The sequence below is a fragment of the Lepidothrix coronata genome, unplaced genomic scaffold (genome assembly GCF_001604755.1).
Source record: "Lepidothrix coronata isolate B3197 unplaced genomic scaffold, Lepidothrix_coronata-1.0 Scaffold8, whole genome shotgun sequence".
Lineage (NCBI taxonomy): Eukaryota > Metazoa > Chordata > Aves > Passeriformes > Pipridae > Lepidothrix > Lepidothrix coronata.
Window position 1 is genome coordinate 6,428,818 of NW_016690188.1, and position 24,693 is coordinate 6,453,510.

At 42.6% G+C, this 24,693-nt stretch overlaps 1 protein-coding gene across 3 annotated transcripts in view; it reads right to left on the reverse strand.

Moving 5' to 3' along the window:
• CUNH10orf76 (chromosome unknown C10orf76 homolog) overlaps nucleotides 1-24,500 on the reverse strand; it is a 127,134-nt gene extending 102,634 nt beyond the window's left edge. Inside the window, exons 1-13 of one of the 3 annotated variants that reach the window (XM_017804118.1) lie at nucleotides 24,462-24,500; nucleotides 17,243-17,354; nucleotides 16,718-16,774; nucleotides 16,441-16,587; nucleotides 14,502-14,609; nucleotides 13,307-13,399; nucleotides 12,371-12,445; nucleotides 11,617-11,703; nucleotides 6,847-6,903; nucleotides 5,780-5,823; nucleotides 4,196-4,256; nucleotides 3,201-3,247; nucleotides 2,470-2,545 (exon numbers count right to left, since the gene is read on the reverse strand). In XM_017804118.1, coding sequence (XP_017659607.1) covers nucleotides 2,470-2,545; nucleotides 3,201-3,247; nucleotides 4,196-4,256; nucleotides 5,780-5,823; nucleotides 6,847-6,903; nucleotides 11,617-11,703; nucleotides 12,371-12,445; nucleotides 13,307-13,399; nucleotides 14,502-14,609; nucleotides 16,441-16,587; nucleotides 16,718-16,774; nucleotides 17,243-17,344 — 954 coding nt within the window. In that variant the 5' untranslated portion in view covers nucleotides 17,345-17,354; nucleotides 24,462-24,500. Of the gene's footprint in view, nucleotides 1-2,469; nucleotides 2,546-3,200; nucleotides 3,248-4,195; nucleotides 4,257-5,779; nucleotides 5,824-6,846; nucleotides 6,904-11,616; nucleotides 11,704-12,370; nucleotides 12,446-13,306; nucleotides 13,400-14,501; nucleotides 14,610-16,440; nucleotides 16,588-16,717; nucleotides 16,775-17,242; nucleotides 17,355-21,555; nucleotides 21,798-23,797; nucleotides 24,062-24,461 lie in introns of those variants that run through there. The other 2 variants (XM_017804119.1, XM_017804121.1) reach the window with 2 other exon arrangements.
• Between the last annotated feature and the right edge of the window lie 193 nt (nucleotides 24,501-24,693).

Consider the following 24,693-nt stretch of genomic DNA (forward strand, 5'->3'; position numbering starts at 1 on the left):
CTGTTCCATAGCCTCACACAGACATGACTAATGAAGTCTCAACAAACTTCAGCCTCTCTTCCAAAATGCCAGGCCATGCTTCCTGACCTTGGACATCTAACAGTTAAACAGTATATCAATTTCTTTATTCCCCAAAACACAAAAATACATCAGAAAGTGCTGGCTCTCTCCAGCAGACAGAAAATACTCCCATGTAGAATGGGAAAAGATTTGCAGAAGCCTACATTGCTTATAGCTTCTGATTTCCCCCAAAACAACCCAAGGATGTGCATTTGAAGTCTTCCTCCAAGATACTGTCATTTCTCTTTCTAAAAGCAAATTCTCCTCACTCCTGCCCCCCCCCCGTTCATATTCAAAGATGATGGCAATATATTACTTTCCTGTCTCACTATAAAGCCCAGGCACTGCAGGACAGGAGTGGATAACATAAATAAGACTATCATTATCGATGCTCTCAGCTTCCATCAGTCAGTTACTCTCCCCATTCCATCTTTGCTAATAGTTGCCTGCCCAGCTGCTTTGACTTTACTCTTTGCAAGCTTCCGGATCTATCCACACACTGGCGAGAGCATAGGCAATCTGCTATTTTTGAGTCTGGCTGCCAAGCAAAGTGTCCATTTCATAGGGCAAGTTTTACATAAATGTATCATCTGCTTTAATATATCATCGCAATTTCAAAATAAAAGAAAGATATAGAACTGCTGATTTGACATTCGTTCCATAGGATTTTTCACAAGTGGATGTCCTCCACGCTGCCTCTGAATATCTCATTTATGAGCAACTATAAATGCATGTAATTTATGGGAAGCACAGACACACATACTACAACTCAAAGACAATTTTACATCACTATAGGTCTTAACTTAAACTTTAAAACACAATTTTTTACTGTAAGTCTTACATAAGCCAGGTTTGCTTCCACAGATTTTGGGAGTTTTCCTTCTTTATCCCGAACAGTAACTGGTAGTTGAGAGACAAGAGTGCCACCCAGCAGCAAACCTGAGCACCCATGGCTGGTGAGCACATGGAAACCTTATTGCTCCGTACATCCACACAACTGCATCCCTGCTCTTCCCATGTGTCACACAGCAGCAAGGAGCCATTCATGCAGTGCCAAGCAATGGGCACCAATTTAGGCAAGAGCATTCATCAGCTTTTATGAGGTTTTTCCAACATGACATGACCTACCTTGCCCTCTCTTAAATGAAGGATTACAGACAATCCACCCAAGATCATCAGGCCTCCACATCAATTAAACCCACTGATCAGTGGCTGCTTCAGCTATTACTTTCACAAATAACTAGTCTATCCTTTTATTTTTAAGAGCTTTTACTCTATGTGATCTTTTTCTGCCCTACTCTTTTCCCTGCCAAAGGTCTCTCTTCCCTCAGGAATATCTTGACCACAGAAAGGCCTGAGTTGGTACTATACAGAACTGAAAGAGCAGAAATCTCTCACAAGTGGTAGGAATGAATAACCTGGGAAAAGACAGGCAGGGAACCTCAGCAAATTAACCGTGCATGAAACAGGAGCTTTCTTCAGAGGCTGCAGATCTGCTTATCAGACCTCTTCCACCACCACTACTGTCAGGAGTCCTCAAAGGTCTCCTCCATCATGCCAAGTGTCTAGCCTGTGATGTATGGCTGCTCTCTGAGGACCTGAAATAACTGGGGAAAGGTGCTAACTGTTTTGCTGATGTTTTTCTCACAGATTAATACCAATACCTAGAAACCAAAATTAAAAGCCTAAACCTGAAGGTTTACCTAAACACATCACACTACTTTTGCAGCCAGCCACAGCCCGATCACCAGATCAGACTCATTTTCTGCCTTCCAGCAACAACCACCTTTGCAAACTCACACAGTGTTTAGGAAAGCATCCAGAGCTTTGTGATCAGAGGTATGGAGCAGCCCACTGCTCCTCAGAAGGCTGCCATAGCTGTTTCTCCACCATAAAAAGCACAAGGACAAGTGCTATGCTCTGGCAACAGGTTCCCAAGCAAAACGAGTTGGGCAAAACAGACAACATCACACAGTCTGTGCACACCCATACAGGACAACTCATCCAAGCTTGGAGCTGAATCAGTCTCTTTCTCTCAATATTAACTTAACAAAAGTGTGATTTGCTCTAAGAGCTGCAGCTACCTTATCCCTACTAGTTCACTCACTCCATCTTCCCCCTAAGTCTACTCAGTAGAGTACAGAAGGGACTCCATGCAGCCCTTCCCATTTAGTGGGAAAAACAAATAATTCCAGCATGAACTGTGACCTCAAAACTCTACTGATTTTCTGTCAAGGAAGGAGGCATTTCCTAAAATGCTTCTCAGGCCCTGGCCTGAGTCTGATCTTTCATGCTGATCCTATGACAAGTACGCAGGGGCGTACATCTTTTCACCAATTCCATTTCTGACTCTCTAACTTCAAACACATGCACTACAAAGAAATGGGGAAACATTCCACTGAAACTCACCTGTGCCAGAACTGTGATGAAATTCCGGTTTAAGTGAACAGCTTCATAGAGGGCCAGAAGGATTGCTTCATTCGTTCTGTGGGGAGGATACAGACAAAAGGCACAGTTAGTGATCAGAATACCAGAAGCCAAGTTGTTCAGAAGCAAGGCCTATCTGAAAAAAGAAAATTTTTTTTTAACTACAGAAAACTCTGCCTCTGCAATCCAGTTGTATTGTATTCCGATTATTAGTAGTATTCAGCAATGCATAAAAATTGCTATTTTTAGAGCTCAACTACAGACTTTGTTCCCTTCCTGCTGAAGGTGTCCCTCGTTGCTCAAACAGTGCTTTCCCTTAAAAGTCCTTTGTTTTAAGGGCAGAGGGTCCTGCAGACACCAAAACCCCTCATATTTATCACCTGCCCCCTTGATTTAGAAAATATTTTGGTGGGGACAAGAGTACGTGAATTATCACTTTCCATGTGCCACTTCCAACATGCCTATTATATGTTATAAATGCCCCATAAAAACCACTGCATTTTTTTTTATAGACTTCATTACAAGCAATTCAGCTGTGGCTCCTCCTGCTGCACCCTGCCCACTGAAGGGAGAATCCAGTTTGCAGTGGTGTGGTACTATTTTAGTGACAAGAGAACCTGCCCCTGTTGTTTGCTGTGGGACATTAGAACAGCTCCATGACAGAGTGGATCACGCTGACCAGCTCATTGTGTAACTAACATTTGTGCACTTACTGGACCGAGATCTTCTCATCAGCATCTGCTATGAACATGCTGCCCACCTATGGAAAGAGAGAGCATTGCACAGCAGGAATTCGGGAAAGCTATTAGACAACAAGAGAGAATACATGGATACAAACAGATTTGATTTTGCAGTCCTGTCACTGACCAATTCTTCACCTGTCAAATAACAAAAAAAGGAAAACAAAAAGGACTGGACCTTGGATCCCAGCCTGGATTAGTCTGCCATTCTGCAAGAGGACAACAGAGATTGTTTCCTATCTGCTTGCCCCAGAGTGGTAGCAGTTTCACCCAAGTCACTCCTGACAGACAGCGTTAACAGTGAACTATCCTTACTTGAAGGAAATTTTCCTGTCAGTTAGATCTCAGACTACAATTAAATGTCAGATGAAAGCAAGGCCAAACTGAACAAGGGTAACAGTGGATACTCTTCACAAGGAAGAAATTCACAATTGTCATTGAAGGGTAACCCTCCAAAAATGCAGACAGTGCCCACTGCGGAATCCAAGCTTACTCTGTGGTCACTCAGTACACCCAGACTTGAGAAACAAGACAGTAAAGAAACAGAACCTCTAAAGCTAGTGACAGCCCAGACTGTGCCACTCTGTTCTAGGCCACATCAGCAGAGCAGCAACTTTTTTTAAAAAACAAGTAGCCATTTGAAAGTGATTAAGAAGTTTAAAAAACTGATTAAAAGGTTTTTTCAAGTGATTTTTAAAATAAAGTCAACTAGAATGACAATGATGCAGGAAAACAATTTCAATTATCAACACCAGAATAGAGATCTTGTCCTTTGAAAGAGCTTTCCCAGCCAGACAACAACACAGTCCTCAGAATACAGCCATTTCAGTTGTATTTGGTTTGGATATGTTCAATCCACGCCTGCAGAACCCACATCCCAAACACACAGTTTACAGAAGTGCCCTCCTGCTGAACTTGCATGAAGACACCTATTTTAAGAGTAGAAAAAATACTGTTTCCTTGCTTACCATATTAGTTAGGGCTGAGAAGAAACCAGTCTGATGCTCCTCTTCCTTATCTTTGTATTGCCTGAACAAAAAGAAATAAGGATGAAGTTTCAGGGTTATTCATGGAACTAGGGTTATTTTACCTAAATCACTGTAAGATAGTCTTATCTGATAAGTATACAGGATGGAAGAAGCTTCAACATTCACAAGCCTTTTTCAAGAACTCACAAAAGATGCAAAGGGTATTAAAATATTTGTAAATTGTGTAGAGTTGAACTGGGGTTGCTGAAAGACGTGAGAGTTGAACAATGCTTGTGCTGTTACAGAGGACATGGGCAGCCTGGGCTAACACTGAAGGAAAGTACTCAAGTGACTTAGGAAATTTTGTCCTGCACTGGAAAAACAGTAATAAACCACATGAAGCAACAGAGTCAGTAACCACAGAACAGTTTCATTTCAATTATCTGCTACAGACCAAATCAGAGTTGGCCACCCTAGGGCCAGCAGAAACCACGCAGACCATTATAGTTCATGGCCTGGTCTTGCCTGATCCCACATTCCTGGAGCAAGTGAAGAGACTGGAACTGAAGTCAAGGTATAGGTTGGGTACCTCAGATTTAAGCTACGTTGCTACATTTGGCATTCAAACGCACTAGAAAAGCTCACATGGCCATTTATTGTGTCTGTCATACAGGAATCTCACCATACATGATGTAATATGCAAAGTAAGCAATTCTAAATATCTGGAAAAGGGGGAAAGAAAGCACTGAGCTAAGCAAAACAGGCCATGGTCTGAGACAGCTTTTGTCACAATGAAGGAAGTTGGGTGGGTGAGCTTTTTCTGCTTTACTCTGATAATTTACTCTGTTACATACATGATTTGCTGATCTTGCAAGTCACTTGCATAACTACAACAGCAGACTTCCAAAGGAATTAAAACATTTTTCTGGATACTTTGAGAATCCTACTGCACAAAAAAATGTCATGTGTTCCTCCGGTAAAATTGCTGTAAGTTCTAAATTCTTCTGAAGCACTTTCCTCTTGGGAAAATGTACACATTTTGAGCTGTTGTATATGAAGCTGAGAACATGCTACCCTGCTGCTGACTTTCTGGCTCTTTCTTCAGCAGCAGTTACTGCTTTCCACCATTTGGAAGCACATGCATGCCCTAATCACCTCTGATCTGGCATGTGGACAGGCCTGGATACATTTGTTTGTTTGTTTGTTTTAGATAGTGTTTCAGTTAAATCCATTTTCTAACAGAGAAGTTCTCAGCAAATCATTGATCTTTTCCTTTGGAACTAAGATTTTACACAAGGTTCATAGAGAGGTAAAATCCATGACAATAAAAACATACAACAGATATCTTCCCCTAGAGCAAGATCTCTCCTGAAGCACATCAGCCCAGCTGGTAGAGATGGATTCACTCTTGCAATGACAGCAACAACTGAGCCAAAGTATCCTAAAGCATAGGACTATTCCCTGCCTCTCTGGGTGCATCAAGCCTATTAAGTGATAAACAAGTGCTTCAACACACAAAAAAATGTTTGTGAAAATGTACAGCAACTATCCTGTACTGAAAAATAAGACACAATTAGGTTTTACCTGTTATATTCCGATAAAGCCTGGGCAATTACAAGTCCCATTCCCTGAAAAAAGTGTTAAAAAAACTTCACATTACAAATCTCAAGGGAGGAAATCACACACTGAACACACGTAGCAATGCTGCCCCCCCAGATAACCTAGCATGCTATGAAGAATTTCCCTTGTAGATGTCTGAACTATTAAGACATGCTACGATACAACAAAATTACAAACCAAAAATCAAGACACCAAAATTTAAAGTTATATATTTAATTACTAAGTTCAACAGAGAACATTTACTCTCCTTGGATCTCCAGACAGCTTACTCACTCAAGAAGCTTCATTAAAACACCAAGTGCTTCAGCCGGAAGATGGTGTCAGAGGAAAGACATCCAAAAATTCAAAACAAGAGCCATAAACACTAGTAACCTTTAACTTCTTGCAAACAGCCTCCACCATTCCACAACTACTGAACATCCTTTCTGTCAAGCCAATTTAATTAACTCAGAATCACCCTTTAGTTAGCACGGAGCTTGCTTTTTACTTCATGCCTAAAGAACAGCTTCCAAGTCCAGACCTCCATAGCTCAGTGTGCTGTCACTTTTTATCCAGGCCAGGCTACAAAACTTAAGACTGTGGCTACAACCCAAAATATGTTGCAGGACTTTTGACTCAAATACAAGCTTCCACTGAGCTACAAGAACTGACTTGTGGACTGGTAAAATCGGTGACATAGCACTGGAAATGAGATCTCTGGCATACGCCATCGTGTGCCTCTTTGGCATGTGACAGCAAATAGTGTATAGGTAGTTCATAAATGTATAGCAGATCAACTTTAAGCATGTTTCTTGCTACCTAGCTTTTTAACCACCCCCACCATTTATTGGTGATCAAACTGTCCAAATCAGGAGCGCCCTAACCCATTGCAAGAGTACAGTTAGGGCTGAACAACTCCTGTACTGGTGTTTCTCAGAGTAGCACTGTTCCTAGATCTGATTTCTACAATACACTGTGCTTGCATTCATTCCACTAACACCACACATAAAGAGCATCCCCAGCAGCACAGAGGAATCAAGTCAAGTACTCACATTGAGCGTGGCCTCATCATCCACGATGGAGAGCTTCACAATGTAGGGATTCACTGACTGCTCAGCGCGAGGGGGGGAAGGAAGAAAGAAAATTGCTTGTAAGTTCAGCCTTCAGGAAAAAAAACACTATTATCTTTTCAAGTTTACCCAACCACCTGGGAAAAATCTGTCTCCCGTCCCGTAAAGTAGAATACACACAAAGAAACAGGAGTCGCAGCACATGCTAAGGCTGCTGTGCCTGGGACACCTTCTCCTACTGGCTCAGCCAGGCAGTCTCCCAGTTTTATTGAGAACAGGAGTTTCTGCTCCTCTGCAAGCTCATCTGTCAGTCTTGAAAGTGGAGCAGCTGTCCTGCAAGCTTGTTATCTGTGACACACACACTGTTATGCAGCAGGAACAGGCAGTGAAGCTGCGATGGAACATCAGCGTTCTGCTATCTCCCTTCTGCAACACCTTACAAAGATTGCTTAAAGGAAGGAGGACCCAGGAAGGCAATGTTAGAGACTCATCTGCTGCTGGGTTAGAGATCAACACTTTGTTTACACCACTGAGAGCTGGAAGTCTCTGGAGAATACAAATTCCTTGAACTTAGCTGAACAAAGCATGCAGACTCCATCTATAAAGATAAATGCTAATAATTTAGGAAGCATTTTAGATTAGCAACGCACATTTGTTTTTCCCAGTTTATATGTGTCAGTGCAAAACTAGAAAAAGTTGATTTCAAACCAAGACATGGAAGAAAAGTCTCAGTCTGTGTAGTAAGCCCAAAGTGATGGGAAGAATAAAACACAAAACACGCATCAGTTGCTTGACAGCAAGTTAAAAATAAGGCTGATCAGAAAACACCACTCTCAGCTACCTGGTGCTTTGGGAGGATCAGTCTTTCTCTTTGGATCAGAAAAGAAATTGATCAGAACAGTTCAAAAGCTCAGCCAGCCTCTGAGCTGCCTCCAGCAGCATCCAGCCCTGCCACTGCCTCAGAAAAAGACACAAAACTCACACAGAACCCAGCCGTGCATGAACCATGCAAAGACATTTTCTTGAGGCTGGAGTAAAGGTTCCTATGGAGTAACAATATGGGGTCCTCTCTGTACAACCATGCTCCCCTTCAGAAATTAAATTTAGGCAATGTCTGTGGAGCAGAAGCAAACATCACAAAGTCATAATTAAATATGGATTAAAATCCATCCTTGTAAATATACCTTAGTTTTGCTGATTTCAGTCATTCAACAGGGAGAAACTTCCCACACAACAGCTTATGCACAGAAGAGGCCAGCCTGTGACTCATGACCAATAAAAGTGATGGGGCTTTTCCAGGCAATGGCCCCTGGCTACCCTGGATTAGAGGCTGCGGGGTTACCCAAATTCCCAGATGTGGGAATAAGCGAACTGGGAGATACTACACTGACCAACACCATCAGGCTGACCTGACACCTACTCATACACTCAGTCCCATCAACAGAGAGGGACGGAGAGTAGGTTGTTCCTTGTCATCTCCAGCCTGTGAACAATTTTTCACACTCCCACTGTCCTCAATTTTCCAAGATGCATGCTCCATGTCTCCCGCCTCTTGACAGCAAGATGCCAGCAGTGCACGGCTGAGAAGGTCATGAAGCTGGCCCAGCTTGCTACGGATCTCTGCCCTCTGTCTTCTCAGTTGTCACTTCCACACTTGCAGAAGTCTTTTTAACAATTCCTCTCTGAAGTATTCCATTCCCCTGACACATTCCATGCCTCCTTCTAGGCTTCCCTAACTCCTCAAGCAGCAGGCAGATTTCAGTGTATTTCACACACCGTATGGGGTGTGTGGGACAAGGCAGTCTCTACTGCACTGGTATGCAAGTCTGTACCAGTGTGATGGGAACCTTTCCCATGCTGCCCACAGGACATGCAGTTTGCTCGTGCTCCTCCTTGAGAGCCCACAGCTCCAGGTACTGTCCATGAGCACTGGTCTGCACATCTATGATGAGCGTCAGCAACCTGCAAGTTGTACAAGCACCACAACCAAACCCACCCCATACTCCCTGCCTGCTTTCCTGTTCTAATCCTGCTGTTTCAGAGTTCAGTTCCCCTCTCACCAGGAATCATAGCAGAAATGTGAAAAGTCAAAATTACACCTGCCACTCCACAACATGCACAGACATGCAACAGCCTTGGAAAGCAGTTAAAAAGCATTTGGAAAGCTTCAAATTGTCAGTTTCTGCCTCTACCTGCAGACAGAAAGAACTCAGAAATATGATTCTGAGCTTTTCAGACAGCACAGGTCTTTTCCTATCACTGCCATCAGGTAACAAACAAAAAATAGCATAGAGATCTTCTTGTCAGTCGTGATATACAGACACAAACTCCTGGAATCTGGGAATACTTGAGATGTCCTCCATGAACTACCCATCACTAGATGCCAACAATCTCATAGAAATAAAGCTGCAGAGGGATCATTACCAGGTCATTTTTAAAGTAATCCTCAGGAGAGACATGGCATACAAAGTGAGCATTGTATGGGAAAGTACACAAGTCTGGCAGAGAGAGAGATATCTCCTCCATGCCCCCAAACACATCTCTGAGACCTTTAACACAAATCTATGAGAAGTAATTTTTTAGGTAGGTAAAGAAAGCAGAAAAAAACCAAGCTAATCATGTATAATCCCTACTAGGGTACTTAACTTATCTTCACATCTGTAACAGAAACGAAGGCCAGAGTCCACCCAATCACTCCTCACAAGAGCTTTTGCTGAACACTCATTAGAGATGATTCAGCAGGTCATTCTGCAGGGAACTGAAGCTTGAGTAATTACTCTTTTTGTTAAAGAGATTTGTTTAAAATAATTTCAGTTATGCGTGATCTTTTTTTTTTAATAAAAACAAAAAAACCCATGAACTTTCCAACTCCCCAGTGTTGTGTCTCTTCAGCACCCGCAGTTGTCTATACCAAGGAGAGGCAAGTGCACATAACCAGACACAAAGAGCTGTTGGATACACTCCATGCTGCCAGACAATTTGAGAGAAGACTACAAAACTCACATCCCAAAAATATGAAAGAACATTCTGATGCAAAACACACTGGTATTCACACTAAAAATACACACGAAATCAGTTGGCTAATTAGCAACCAATGGAGTTCAGACAAAAAGAGAACCTATCAGCTGCAGCACAGTTAGCTAAAAAGAAAATTTCAAAGCATTTGAGGCATAAAAGTGTGCTACAATACATTGACAACCAGGCAACCACCAGAATGATTCTAAAGGCCAAAGAACAGCAAATGAAAGCAGCTACTGTACTTAAGGAGAAAGAGTCTGACTGCATTACTACAGGCTTTGCTTGTAGCACTGCTACAAAGGGCAGTGTTGGGCAATTGTCACATAAAACCTTTCTGGGAGTTGCTTTCAGCCTTGCCAGATAAACTGCTCAAGCTGAAGTTTCCCTTGCCACACATCTGCTTCAGCTGAATTGTACTTTTTAAGGATCACAATTTCCTTTGAGTGCCAAATTTCAAGACATCTAGGACAGTGTTCTCCAAAGCACTCAACTCCAACTCAATACTCCACAGAAAGCTACAGCAAAGAGCAGAGGACAAGTTTCATGTACTCACTGCACTCTACCTTACAAAGGACATAAGCTGTATTCCACAGGGATGGGACTACACAGCTCTCCACCTTTTGGTCTGAACTTTGCAAGGAGACCTCTGGTCTTTCCAGTCTGCCCCCATCAGTACCCTTAGTCATGTTATTGCCAGCAGTTTTCCCTCATAGCCATAAAATGAAATCAAACTCCAGGCTCCTGTTCCATGCGCTGAACAGAACCTGTAATTCACGATTCTGACAACATTGACAGGAATGAGAAATTGACAGGCATTACTCTGACACCAAGTATAGCTCCTGTCTTCGCATATTCTCTAGATCTATTCATAATTCAAAACAAGATCCATTATAAAAACAGGTAGGTTTTGAAGCCTGTCCCTCCTAGTAATTCAGTTCAAGAAGGGGCATTCTAGAACTTTCCCATTTTGTATATTAAGGTATTCCTGCTTGGGAAAACAAAAAACAATTGACCATTAAAGCACCATGCCCTCATGCAAAGAAAAGCCAACAGCAGGTGTTTTTCCAACAGTCAAAATGTTTCTTTTTCAAGGTGATGAATAGCAGGAAAAAATGGGAATACACCACAAAGTAGTACAACTGGTTTAGAAAAAGGAAGATGAATAAAGTTCCTCAAAGAGGAATCTGTCAAAGAGACAGAGAGAGACTTCTCTTGGAAATACTAGCTGTGATGTTTCAGTTCATTCTTTGGTCACAGCTTCGCCATCTCTTCTGGGAATCTGTGCTCTTTCAGTCTGCTAGTCAGGTTCTGAATCACAAATTCAGTCTGAAGCCCAAGATGACTGACAGCCCATTTAACTTTGGAGAATATGTATAACTGCACACTCACACACACAGAGGCAAACACGCTGGTTTGGCACAACAGTAACTCTTCCAAAAGGACCTTCCTCAGAATGTTTCTACGAAGGAAATGCAAATTCCCTAGGTAGTTTCTTTCATGCTGGTGCATAATGAGCTGTAGGAATATCATATACACTTGATTATAGATGTACATCAGAGACAAATACAGCATAACAGGACCGCCTTGCAAAGCTTCTGCAGCTCCGTGCTGATGTCCTGATAAATGTAACAGCATGCAGTGCTAAAACTGTACTGTGTGCTGCCTTAATAATAATACAGCCTAAATTAATAAAGTTGAGAGAAGTAATGTTTCTGTTATCCAGAAGGCACTTACCTCATACTTTCTGTAGTTGACCAGCAAGGCCAGAAGGACAACAGCATCATAGCCATGTTCCCTGCGACTCAATGGGCTGGACAGGATCTGGAATAAACAATCACACTGGTCTGTTCAGGCCTGCTTCAGGAAGCTTGCAGTGACTCTCAGAAAGTGCATACCCATGAAATGTATGTGTAAGAGCAAATTATGTCCTATCTGGAAAAGGGTACTTAAGGTCAAGGGATTGTCAGCATCTCCAGGAAGTTATGCACACAGAGAAGCTTATTTATCACAGAAAGAATGAACTAGGCTTTCAGGACATAAAGGGCAAATATATTTCTCAACAGCACTGAACAGTATCTCACTGAATCACCAACATTACTTGTGCAAGTTTTCTGGATTTCCCCAAGCTCAGTTCTACTTCTAAAAACTATATTTTTATCAAAGAGCAGAAAAAACCTTGATATATCCCCACTGCCTTTTGAAAGAAAGTTTCTCTGATACAGAAATTCTCTGCTAAATTAGCCCAGAAATCTGTTTGGTTTCTATCTGTGCAGAAATGTCTCAAGTGAAAATAAATACTCAGTAGTGACTAAAAACAGCACACTAGAGTACAGAGGAGACAGCATTAAAAGAAATATATATGACTGACTTACGAATGGAAGTAACAACAGTGCCAGTGAGCTGTGCTGCTTAAAGCTGAAAAGCAAATACATCACTGAAAGCTCTCACTATGGAAGAAGAGCTCCTGCAGTGAAGGAAGAACCCTTACCTGTAAAATAGCTTCAAATATGCTGTTAATCATCACATACTCCAGGATGGTGTTCTGACTAATGTTATCTGTCACCTGAGAACAAACAAAAGGTTTAAAATCCCACACAAAGCCTCCACTGATGCTGCAGCTGCCTCTGCCACACACTGGAAGCACAAGAGTTCTCCTCCCAGATGGACACATTTATCCAGAATCTCACACTTAGTCAGCAAGTCAAGGTGTGACCACCAGTAGAGCTAGACATGAAATAAAAGAAATATGTCCTGCCTCCCACCCCTCCCTCTGGCAAAAGCATGACCCACGTTCTAAGAGCTCCCCCTTTCCTCCACACATTGGTATCTTACACAGCTGCACGACAACAGCCATCAGCTCTTGCACATTCTACACAGGAGGCAGAAAACGAAAAACAGGTCACATATGTTCTACTGAGAACTCTCCCCCTCATGAAGAGGGCAGTGAAGACCTCCTCCACACTCAATTATCTCTTATCACAGTCAAAATAGTTCACATTTGACCATGTCCAAGAGCTGATGAGTGGCCATTTACTACAACTTCCTCATTCTTCACATTCTCACCATTCTTGTCTACTCCACACTTGCTGTCTTTCCTCAAGCCCTCTCCCATTCTTTCCATTTATCTGAGACTTGTTAAATATCTTTTTCCCTAAAAAAACCCACACCTGTGAATCCAATTGACACTTCCTCCTGCCTCTCCCCTTTTGCCCCAGGCACCTCTCTTACAGGATTCTAGTCTGCATTGGCATTGTGGTTAGAGCCATGATGCATATTCTGGACTGACCCTTGTTCTCATTCACAATTTCTTTGCCCTTCTTAAGCTTCACACTGCAGCCTTCTGCTCAAGTTTTGAGACAGTTCCATCCCTCAAGATGTGGCTCATATAATCCCTGAAGTTATTATACAGCCGGTATTTACTTACAGTCACCAAGCAGAGAAGTAGCTTCAGACACAAGCTTTTGAGACTTTCAGAACCTTCAGCACAAAGGAGTGAGTCCAAGCTCTCCATCAGATTCTGAAGAACAACAGTCGCATTATTTAAAAGTAGTATTTTAAATTATTTGAAATATTTTTTTATAAACAACTTTTTGAAAGATTCAAATACAAGAGCACCAATATAAAGCCATGTTATTCCACAATCAGTAATTGAGCCATTATTACTGCTACACAGGCCATATTCACACTATTGTTTCTCAACACTGTTTTGTGTTAACTACATTTTAGTGACTACAGGCATAACATCACGATCATTTTCCAAGAGTTTTCTCTAGATACATGAGATTTTTGTATACACAGAACAAATTATTTTATTCACAACGTAATTCTGAGCTCTACAAAATATGATTTTCCTTTTTGTTTGCAAGACAGTAATATCACTGCTTTATTTTTTCTATATTCCATTTTACTTTTTTGTAAGCAGCACACCTCCAATTAACAGTACATATATAAGTTATGATTAAAAATAGATCCTATATAACTGTTTTACAGATATTCATCAACACTGTTTTCCAAATACTAAGTTACAGGTAATACAGTTTTCTTAATGGAAAAATGTATTTCTGGTAGGCAAATTACTACTTAATATTTTCCGCAATGTCCTGCAATTTGTATAGAGCAGAAAAATTGCCACTGTTGTAGAGAGATGAAAGAGACAAAAAGGATTCAGCTTCATCACTGATTATTTCGTCAGTTCCCAAACTCAACATCTTTACAGTGAAGAGCATCAAATAATTTTAAAGCAGTACACGTGCTGATGGAATGTGAGAACCCAGGATATGACTCAGATAAAAACTAAGTACAAGGTATGAGGTTCAATACTAGGTACTAATGGCCTGTGGCAGCCTTTTCTGGCTTTAAGATTTTTTAATTTCTGTGTGACTGCACAGTGTAGAACTAAAGGAAAAGAATATTTATTCTATTATATTACTAACGAACTGAGGGAGCCCAAGTGTCTTTGTGCCACTAGCAGGTAAAGAACTTCAGGACAGCTGTTTTTAGTAAGTGGCTGGAATATCTCCCCTCGAAGCTGCACCTTGGTAGGCACATGTGTCTACAAATCACTGCCCCTGCAACACAGCTGCTGTGCAAACTGTTCCTCTACATTGCCAGGGCCTCACCTTCATACATAGCTCTGCCTTATCAAAACCCACAAGCATGTTGATGATGTCAAAGCCAGACGTGGATTTGTTCTTCTGATGGACACCCCGAATTAATGCACACAAAGTCTGCAAAGGGAAAAAACAGAAGGTAAGATGTAAGGCAACAGCTCCAACTCAGTAGCAACACCTGCAGCATGATGCTCTCCTAGCACTGGCAAAGCCCAGATATTGAAATTAATACCAGCAGCCTGGAAGCCATACATTTTGTCTGACCTCTCCTTCACCTCTATTGCTTCTAAGGAAGATCTTGGATGCTGAAGACTCAAAAAAATTGGAGAAGAATGCATTTGATCACAGTTTTTCTCTTTGAGTATAAATTTCTGTTTGGTTACCACAGTGCTATAACCAAGCCTGACCAGTAAACTGTCTCTTTGTCAACAGCAACAAAAAAGCAAACAAACACACCAAAAGAAATGTCTCCAAGGCTATTAGGCAGCTTAAGCTTTCCTAACTCCCTCCTTCACGTTTCTTGTTGCAGGCACTGGATTACTGCATCATACCAAGTTCTTGGAGATCACTGGCAACACAAAGGTATCCGCACACCATGCTTCCAACAGACCCCCTGGAAAATTTATGGACATGACTAATTTCCCCCAAGAGAGGGAAATGTCTGTGGTGACTTTCATCATCAGGCACCTCTCAGGCCTGCAAAGAGGGGAATGAGCAGCAATATAGCCACTGCAGTTTTAGATCCCAGTTTAAATTCACCTGTGAGAAGTAATTAGTTTCAGAAGATGTAAAGCTGGAGACAAGCAGACCTGAAGGAATTAGCACACATCTGGAACTATACAGAAGAAAAAGGATAAGGTAGACATTCTTTTTTTTGTTACTGTGAGAGACAGGATATTGGGCTAAACAAGCCCTTGGTCAGCAAAATCATTCTCCAGAAATGATTGCTTAAATAAGTTTTGGCTTCAGGATCACTTTCCACATCAAAGTCTGATTAAAGGATAAGTCTCCTAACTCAAGCTCAGGACATGTTGCCTCACTCCAGTTTACACACACAGAGCAGTATTCTAGACTTAGCCCTGCCCTAACTTTTTCCAAGAGTCTGGATAAAAGTTGGGGAATTCAAGGCTGGGCTAAGCTGTCTGTGTAGCTATAACTACAATATTTAACAGCATCCTTTCAAACTAATTCTGAAAATAATAATAAAACAATGCAAGATTGTATGTCAGAGGTGTAAATATTCTGTTTTAAACCAACTTTTCCCAGCTCACTGTCCGTCCAATATCTACTACAGATAACTTCTTCAAACCTGACATTCATATCCTGTACTCCTATAGCTGAGAGAAGCAAACGCATTGATCAGACTGTAAGAATCAGCCTGTGAACTAATAACATCAAACATCAAGACTGAGGAGGGGAGTCTCCCATATGAGACATGGGACAGCAGAACTTTGGTAAGGAAAAACCCGCAGGAAAATGGCTGTTAGTTCTGGGTGACAACTGTTCACAGTTTCCAATTAGGAAGTGTCCAGCTGGGACAGTTTCCTGTACAAATTTCACACTAACTTCTCCAGAGGTTTATTTATTTTTCGACCCATATGGAAATTCAAAAATGCAGCTGAAATGAGTGAGAACAGGTGAAAGTAGAATAACAAAGCTACACAGAGTAAGCACTCTTGAGAACCCAAACTGACAGCCTGCAGTGTGCACAAGCCCCCTTGTCTCTTCACTGCCATAAGCTTCATCCTCTATTACCAGATCCTCCTGAATTCTGAAACAAGCTATTGCTCTGCAAAGAGTAAAGAGACTATGAATGTTTGTAACCTCCACAGGCAGTAAGTAGCAACTGTTCTGTAGACATCACTTCTCCTCAGAAGCAAAGAAATGAGCAGCAAATATATTGCCTCATCAGAAGGAAAAGACAGCACTGCCTGTCTCCCAGCAGTACCTGTAATGCATTGACCACTCTGATTGGGTGCTCCTCACCCAGGGCCTGGATGCAGTGCTGAAACAAGCAGTTGATGTTATCTTTTATCTTCATTAACTCTTCCCCATCCAAAGCCTCCAGCTTGCCTTCCAGATACTCCAGGTTGACCTGTCAGGTTAAGAAGCAGTTCATGCATGTTACACCCTCACTGACACCTTAGAAACACAAGTCCTTGCACTGACAGTCTGCCACTGGCAGAACAGCAGCAGTAAATCAGAGGATGTACAAATTTGGTTACCTTCATGAGAAATAGCTCCTCCCAAAACCGAGGGTTGCATTTACTGGGGTCCTCTGTCTGAAAGGAAAAGGAACAGCCATGAAGGCAAATAAGAAAAAATCATTCAGACAGAATTTAAAGAAAATCATTATCATGGGTAGCTCAAAGTCGACATCACCCTACTAGATGACCAAGCAGTCTCACAGTGCAGAATTCTGGCTACAGGGATTCCCAGAAACAGAAGGACCAACGGAAGTAGCTCTCAATTGGGATGCCTCTGTTTATTTACTGAGATGTTTTTTGAGAAATACTGGAAAAGCCATGGCTTCCCACAGATCACAAATGGTTCTGGTAAACAACAGGACAAAGCGACATTAAGAGAGCAGAATACAGAGCTCTGCATGACAGCAGGAGAGCCTGAAGCGTGTGCCTACACTGTGCAGGCCTTACCTTGGGAAACAAATCTCACATAAAGAACCCTCAGCACAAACTAAACCAAGAAAACTTAACACAGCATTTTCAAAGAAGAGATGCTCAACTGCTTACCGTAAAAATCTCATCATACATCAACACAACTTTCTCTTTCAATGGCTTCTTGGAGGCTGAAGATTTCCGGAGCAGTCCACCTTTCTTCTCTGTTTGGGCCATGCTGTATACCCTGAAGGTAAGAACAGACAAAAAGGGCTCAGAAAACTTGAACTTTTCTTCAAGGCATATCTGGCCTGCCTTAACCATGAGACTTTTTGACAAGCTGCAAGTAGGGGCTTTATAACTATACCAGATAAGAAATCAGATCAAAGGACCCACCTAGTCCTATATCCCATTTCAAAGACATATGCAAAAGTCCAGACACAGGCAGAAACAGAATAAGCTCCTTATGGATAAATTTTCTTAATTCTTCTCTGCTAGAAACTGATTCATGATCCAGACCAATGCAGTTTACATCTAAAAAATGACATATTTTTTAATATCTTTGGAGGAATTGTGATACTTGATATCAAATGGATACCCAGTCCTTTTTTGATGCTGTTCAAGCCCCAAGGCCATCTGGTGACTAAAAGCTCCTGAAACTGTTTGAAAAAGTCTTCTCTTACCTGTTTAATTTGCTTCCTACCAAAGCACTTCAGATTCGGCTTTTGCACTCTGAGGTGGCATCCAACACTAGGAAAGCCTCCCTAAAGCACTCCTGCCACCCTTATTCATCCCTCCCTCTGCATCTTGGCATCTCTTATCTGCGGCAGCTGCTCTGCAAATCAAGCCAGAGAGGAACCCCAGCCTCTAAAGCATCCCATGTGGTTCAGTTTTCGGAAGAGAATGGAAGAACACTGGGGAGAAGCTTTGCAGGGATTTATTTTTTTTTTTAACCAGATGAATTTCATTATTTATTTGACAGTAAAGGGTTTTCTAAAAACAGAAGGAGGTTTTACTGTCATTAATTGGTGTCTTACAGATTATACTATTAAAAAAAAGAAACAAGGAAGTACCATTATTACAAAATGAGCTGTTACACAAAGTAACACCCATAGCTGTGGTCCTGAGCCTTCTATGACAGACAATCCTCTCCAGGGGCTGAGAGTCAGAACACATGACTTGCCATGTATTCTCAACCTTGTGTCTGATGTTACGAAGCACAGCACCACTCTGACCTTGCAAAAATATATTTATCTGCAATCACAGATTTTCCTGGCAAGCACCACACCTCTGGCACAGTCCTAACCTCCTCTATCACTGCAGGATGTCAGAGGTACTTAGCAGAAAGGGAATGCCATCCCTTCTCATATCCCTGAGCTCCCAACCTTTCTCCCATCCCTCCAAAGGTAATTACACACATGGCAGCAGTATACCACACACGGAGGCTTGACTTCAGTCATGCTCCTGAAAAACATGGGCAGGGTCTTGTGGCAGCTGCACTCAGCCATGATAAATTATTATTATAAATTATATATATATAATATATATATTATAATATATATAATAATATAATATATATATATATAATATATATATAATATATAATATATATAATATATATAATAATATATATATTATTATAAATTATATATTATTATAAATTATTATAAATTATTAATCATAGTGAGGTAAGTTCAATGCTGTCGAATCTAAGACCCCAGAGCTGGCAGCCATGGAGACAACTTGGGATGTAGCCTCAATCCCAGACTGCCTGAACCCCTTCCACAACTGCAGTGGATTTAGATCTGTCTTTCCCTCAAAGACCAAGTTCCAGCAACTACTGAATACCAGTTCCAGATCTCATTCATGTTCTTTCCACTGCAGACAGCTTTTACTTGACTTAAGCTACAAGTACGTTCTCAACTAGGTCTCTCAGGTTCCCCGAGTCAGTTATTCAAACTTCCATCCTTTGAGGCATAAATCTTGGCTCTAAGTGGCAGAAAACCATTTTTAGGAGAAACAATGCTGCTGCAAAAGACACTACCTCAGGTGTGAAGGGAAGGAGCTTTGCCTGGATGGGAAAGGGTAAGACAGAACAGCAGACCTCGCACCTGAAAAGTCAACATTTACACAGAAAGGCGGAGAGGTGTTCTGTCTTCCCGCTAGAAAGGGAGTATGTACAGCTGGCTGGTTATGGGCTGGTGTATGTGCTGGGGTGAGAATGGAAACAGCCCCGAGACACATTGACAGAAGAAAGCAACTACTGCATCATAACATCCTGTAAACACCAAAATTACTCCTGTAGCCTGGTAGGTCTATGTATCCAACTAAGATGGAAAAAGGTTTCCAACCAACAAACGAAAAGGAAAACATTTTTCAATCATCTTGATAGCTTCTCTTTTACGGACTTTGCATTATTTTTAAACTGTCATGGGAAATAAGACATTATTCTAATTAGAAACATAATTGGAAACAGAGAGAAACCTATTAAAAACCAAATCAAGTACGATGTCACTTTTAGCCTAGCAATTCGAATCTTACCCAAGACTGCACAAAACAATTTTCCTACTAGAATTCTAAGTTTCTGAACCTAGAGCAGCTGCCAGCCCCAGCATACAAACACATCCATCAATGTGCTTCTAATTGAATTACAGCTAACGAATCCCAATGTCAAAACTAATAAACTAACTCTCAGTGCTTCTAGGTCAGCGTTCTCACATGAAATGTGTACGTGAATGGGAGGGGATCAATATGCTCTGCTTAGTCCCTGGACTTTCAGAGCTGTGTTTTAACCCTTCTCCTACATTTCCAGAGAGACAGAAAAATCTAAGTCCCTCAGGACACAAAGGCTTGATGCTGGGTGAGCATCAGAGGGATCGCATGACCATGTGAAAATTCTAGTCTGTCAGCACAGGACTTGGGATTCACATTCTCTCAACCAAAGCTGCACAGAGCACATATAAAGACAATGCTAGAGGCAAGGATTAAATAATGTTCTTGCTTTTAATTTGCTATTCTACAAATGAGCATATGAAGGAGCAAGGAGAGAAAAGTAGAAGTTGCCTTCCATGCCAATGCTTTATTAGGCTGTGCTTGTTTCATGACCTATGATGATCAGGCCATACAAATGGCTTTTCCTTTTCACTTTATGCAATTACATTTTCTAGATGTCATAAAGACAAACAGAAAACTGCATTTTGCTAATGGAGACCTTCCAGGCAGCTGCAGAAACCAAGAGTGAAATGCACAAAACATTTATAAATATGTTGTAGAGGTGTCAAATTATCCGGATGCTGCGATGCTTATGAAAATGTTATGACACTGAATATAGTTAACAATTTTCCTTTAAACATCACATTTAAAAAGCATCACTGCGTTTTCCACATTTTAGGTTCAAACATAATTTATTCTGTCAATAGGTCATTCCCATTAACACATGCTGCTAAGTGAATCCTGCTGTATTCACTGACTACATAGGAGAACTACCCCTCAGGGCCAAGAAAAGCACACACATGGGGATTTTTAGAACAACAAGTACTTTGCTGTGCAGCAGAAGATACAAGATGCTTCATCTGAACTAAAAGAAAACTCAACAGAGCACGAGTCTTGGCAGCTCAAAAGGCAGGAAGATAAAAGCCATGGCAGACAGAAGTTCAGGCAGACTCTTGCTTTATCTCTCATCAACCCTGAGATCAGCTGATGAAGTCAGGAAGGGATGAGCACATCCAACCATCCACCTCCTTTCTGTTTCATTCCAGAATTCATAACAGAAATTCCAACCAAACATATGACATTCCAATGAACACAACTGTGTTAGCTTTTCATTAGAGTAGCCACAGGAAAAATGAAGCTGACATTTTGAGTCTGAGATTTACTCAGACTTATGCACATTGAAGGCTGTGGATGCTCCACTGTTTTTTTCATTCAGCTCCTGTACAGACTTATTAGTATTCTATAGACCATCTTCTAATAGCAAAAAATGCCGTAGAAAGGATAGCACTAACGCACATCTACACCATAATGACATCAGGATCCAAAACTTGTAACTTGTGTAATCCTGCATGCAGCCCATCAAGCACAGCACTTTGCATTTAATTGCCTCGGCTAACAAACCTATAAATTTTCAAGATTAGAGATGCACATAGGCAACACCCACATACAATAAAACGTGAATAAGTTTTTTTTTTCAGTGTGACTCCTCAAAAAATATATTGTAACACTTCTTGGCTAGGCAAAAAGAATACAGATGACTGAAAATGGTATTTTCACACACTGACTTACTTGGCAAATCCTATCTGAAAAAGGCTGTGCAAATGATGTGATCTGTATTAGTTTGTCACTGTCAAAGCCCCAAACCTCAATCAATATTTATAAAGACTCTGAATAAGAACTGTCCTTTCAGAATCCAATATCTCTTGACTTGCCAGAGCTACTAAGATTGGACTCACTTTTTCAAATATTTCAAGGCTAGTAATTGCCTCCTCCCTCCCTGAGTGTATGCTCTTGGGACTCAGTGTGATGATGCTTTGCCTTTCAAGATGTTCTGCAGGTACGTCACTCAAGTATAAAGTTGTTGTTCAAAAAATATCTCAATCATGCAAGAGGCTGGGATAAACCCCTGTCTCAAAGTTAACGTACGGCTTTCAAAGCAATGTGTTATAAGCCATATACTCAATAAATTCTTCACTGAAGTACCAGGAAAAGTTTGCACTTGATCCACGTGATGAATCTGCAGAGAAAATACCACACATGAGCAATAGGCAGTTAAAACACAGGTTCCAGCACTCATTCATCCCTGGAAGCAATAGATGACCTGTACCCAGCGCAAAAGTTCATGAATCCTGATTCACAGAGAGTGCCTGGACCCAGTTCAAGCTCCTGTATTAAAACCCTCAGGACCACCCAGCAGCAGCCTGGAAGACCACAAGTGAAAACAGAGAGAAGAAGAACACATCGGATTAGATTTCGTCAAGGCTTTAGCAACCATCATGGCCAGATTTCTGCTATAAGCCGTTTTGCAGCTTATTCTCCACCAATTCTTCCAATTCTTGCGTTGGCGGTTACGGTTTGTGCTAGTACATCCACACTGCTTTTGTATTGCATCCATTCTTTACAACTTCATTTGTATATTGTTCACTGCAATGAAAACTGCTTTGACTGTGCTCTCCTTTAAACTGAAAGGTGCTCAACCCACCAACAAGGGAAACAATAACACTCACAGCATACAAGCCTTGGATCCATGTGGCAAAATTCCCAGGTGCCTTCAGGCAGTATGTAATGAGAAATATATTCTGAGGGTGTGCTGATGACAAAAGCCCACATAGATCCTACTTCTTTTTCTGCAGTACCAAGAAACAACCTCCAGCACAGTCACATACATTTTTACTGGAAAGTCCTTCCATCCCGCTTAGAGCAGAGCGATGTATGTGCTTCTACACAGTACACGCTGAAGTTATACCACGACTGACCTATTTTTGCCCCCTTGAAAAACAGGAAAAGCAGCTTTCTAATGCAGATACAGACTACCTACCATTACACCTGCTGTAGCAGTAATGTAAAAGAATAACATTTCATCCATAATTGCATCTCATTTCTATCTGTCCAGTTAAAATAACACCCAATCCATCAACTTCACACCACCAACTAGTTACACTTCTTCCTGTCAAGTCCATCCAGATAAGCGTCGCATGCTTCCACCAGCATATATTCACACCATTTTTTCTAATTCATTTTCTCATTTCACCACTCTTTCTCTCTATATACCTGGCTACAACACCCAGCTTTCCCATGTCAGAAAGCCTCTTCGGGTTTTCACTTTTGGAGCCCTTTAGAATCCATCCCACATAGTTTAGCCTGAAATATTCTGCACTGCCTTTACACTCCCACCTAAATGCTCACATTGCTTGCAGGCCTTTTCAGATGCCTTCCTTCTGAAGAAAAACACTCTCCCTGTAACCTTCCCCTGCCCTTTTTCCATGGATTCAGCCAGCGGTGTGGATCCAAGGCCCATGCTGAACACAGTGCAGCTACATGACCTTGCCTCCAGCTTCTGAGATAGCTGCTATGTTCTAAGAAGCTGCACAGTAAAGTCATGCCAAGATAAGAAAGGTAGAGCTGAAGAGTGGGTAACATTTTTGAGATATGGACCATTAGCAGCACGAGTACTCAGAAGTTAAAATACAAACATAATAAGGTCACAGTTCTAAAAATAAAAAAAAAATCAAAAAAGCCAACCAAACAACAACAAAAAAACCACTAGGAAGCCAGAACATAGCAACTCAGCAACTCTGAGCAGCAGAGGCTGACCCTTCCCCTCCTGAGGGATGGCTGCATGGCTGCCTGGTGTGTTGGGGGGGGGGGGTGTGAGCAGATGAATGCTTAGCCTAGCAGCTCATTAAAGCCTCGCTGTTTCTTTTGTGCATGCCTGCCAATAACTGTTAAACATTTTTACACTGTATATACTACCCTACCCACAGCCTCCCTTTGCACACAGCAAAAAGTACCCCAAATGACACAGAGGAACAGCTATTATTACTGGAAAACCAAACTGATGTCCTTTTCCCCACTCGAAATTCCTCTTAAACATTTTTGTCACACTTCCTGATAGAGCTCAAACAGCTGGTGAACTGCAATCACCGCGCATCGTTGCAATGATCCAAATTACCTCACTGCTTTGCATATTCCACCCACCTGCTCACCCTAATTGGCTCTCATCATATATTCAGATTACGGTCTCTGCTAAAGAGCAAACTTTCCTACAGTGATATATGCAACAGGGTTTGACGGCAGCTCGCTCATGTAGCAAGTACCTCTGCCTTCAGCAGAGTAAACATTGCAAGCTCCCACTGCTTTGCCACTGTTCACCACTTCCTTTTGCTCTGCCCATGCAAGTGCTTGTAGGACCGTGAGGCAAACCGGATAACCGGAATGATCAGCGAACGCTTATTGTTTTCCTAGAAGGAGTTATCCTGAGCCCAAAGTCCCCCGCAGCTGGGGGACAGCGCGGCCCGCAGGCAGCTCCAGGGCTGCGCTGCCGCAGGCCCCGCGGCCTCCTCGGGGCCGGCACCCGAGGCACGCACCGGGGGCACCGCGGCGGCACCGGCGGGAGCGGAGCGGCACCTCCCGCTGCACGGGCTGCGCGCGGCCGCTCCCGGAGCTGCCCGGGGCCGGCAGCGCAGCGGCCCTGCCACCGGCTGCCGGTGCCCGGCGAGGACCCTGGCGGCGGGGAGCGCGCCCGCCCCGCGGAGCCCCCGGCGCGGTGGAGCCCCCGGTGCCGGAGGGGCGGCGGGGCGGGGGCGCGCCCGGCCCCGCGGGTGGGGGAGTCCCGCGTCCCCCCCGCCGCTCCCGCACTCACCTGCGGGCAGCCGCTCCCCGCACACCGCGCACGCGCCGCGCGTGCGCCCGCCGGTCCCGCCGCGCGGCCGCGGCTCCCGTGGGCGGGGGTGGCGGGGGGGCGGCTCCTCCCCGGGCCGGACGGGGCTCTCGGCTCGCCCCGCGGGGACTGGCGCGCCCGCCCCGCGGCAACAAATGGCCCCTCAGCCCACGAGACAACCCCGGGACGTGACCGCGCCGCCCTCCCCGTACCG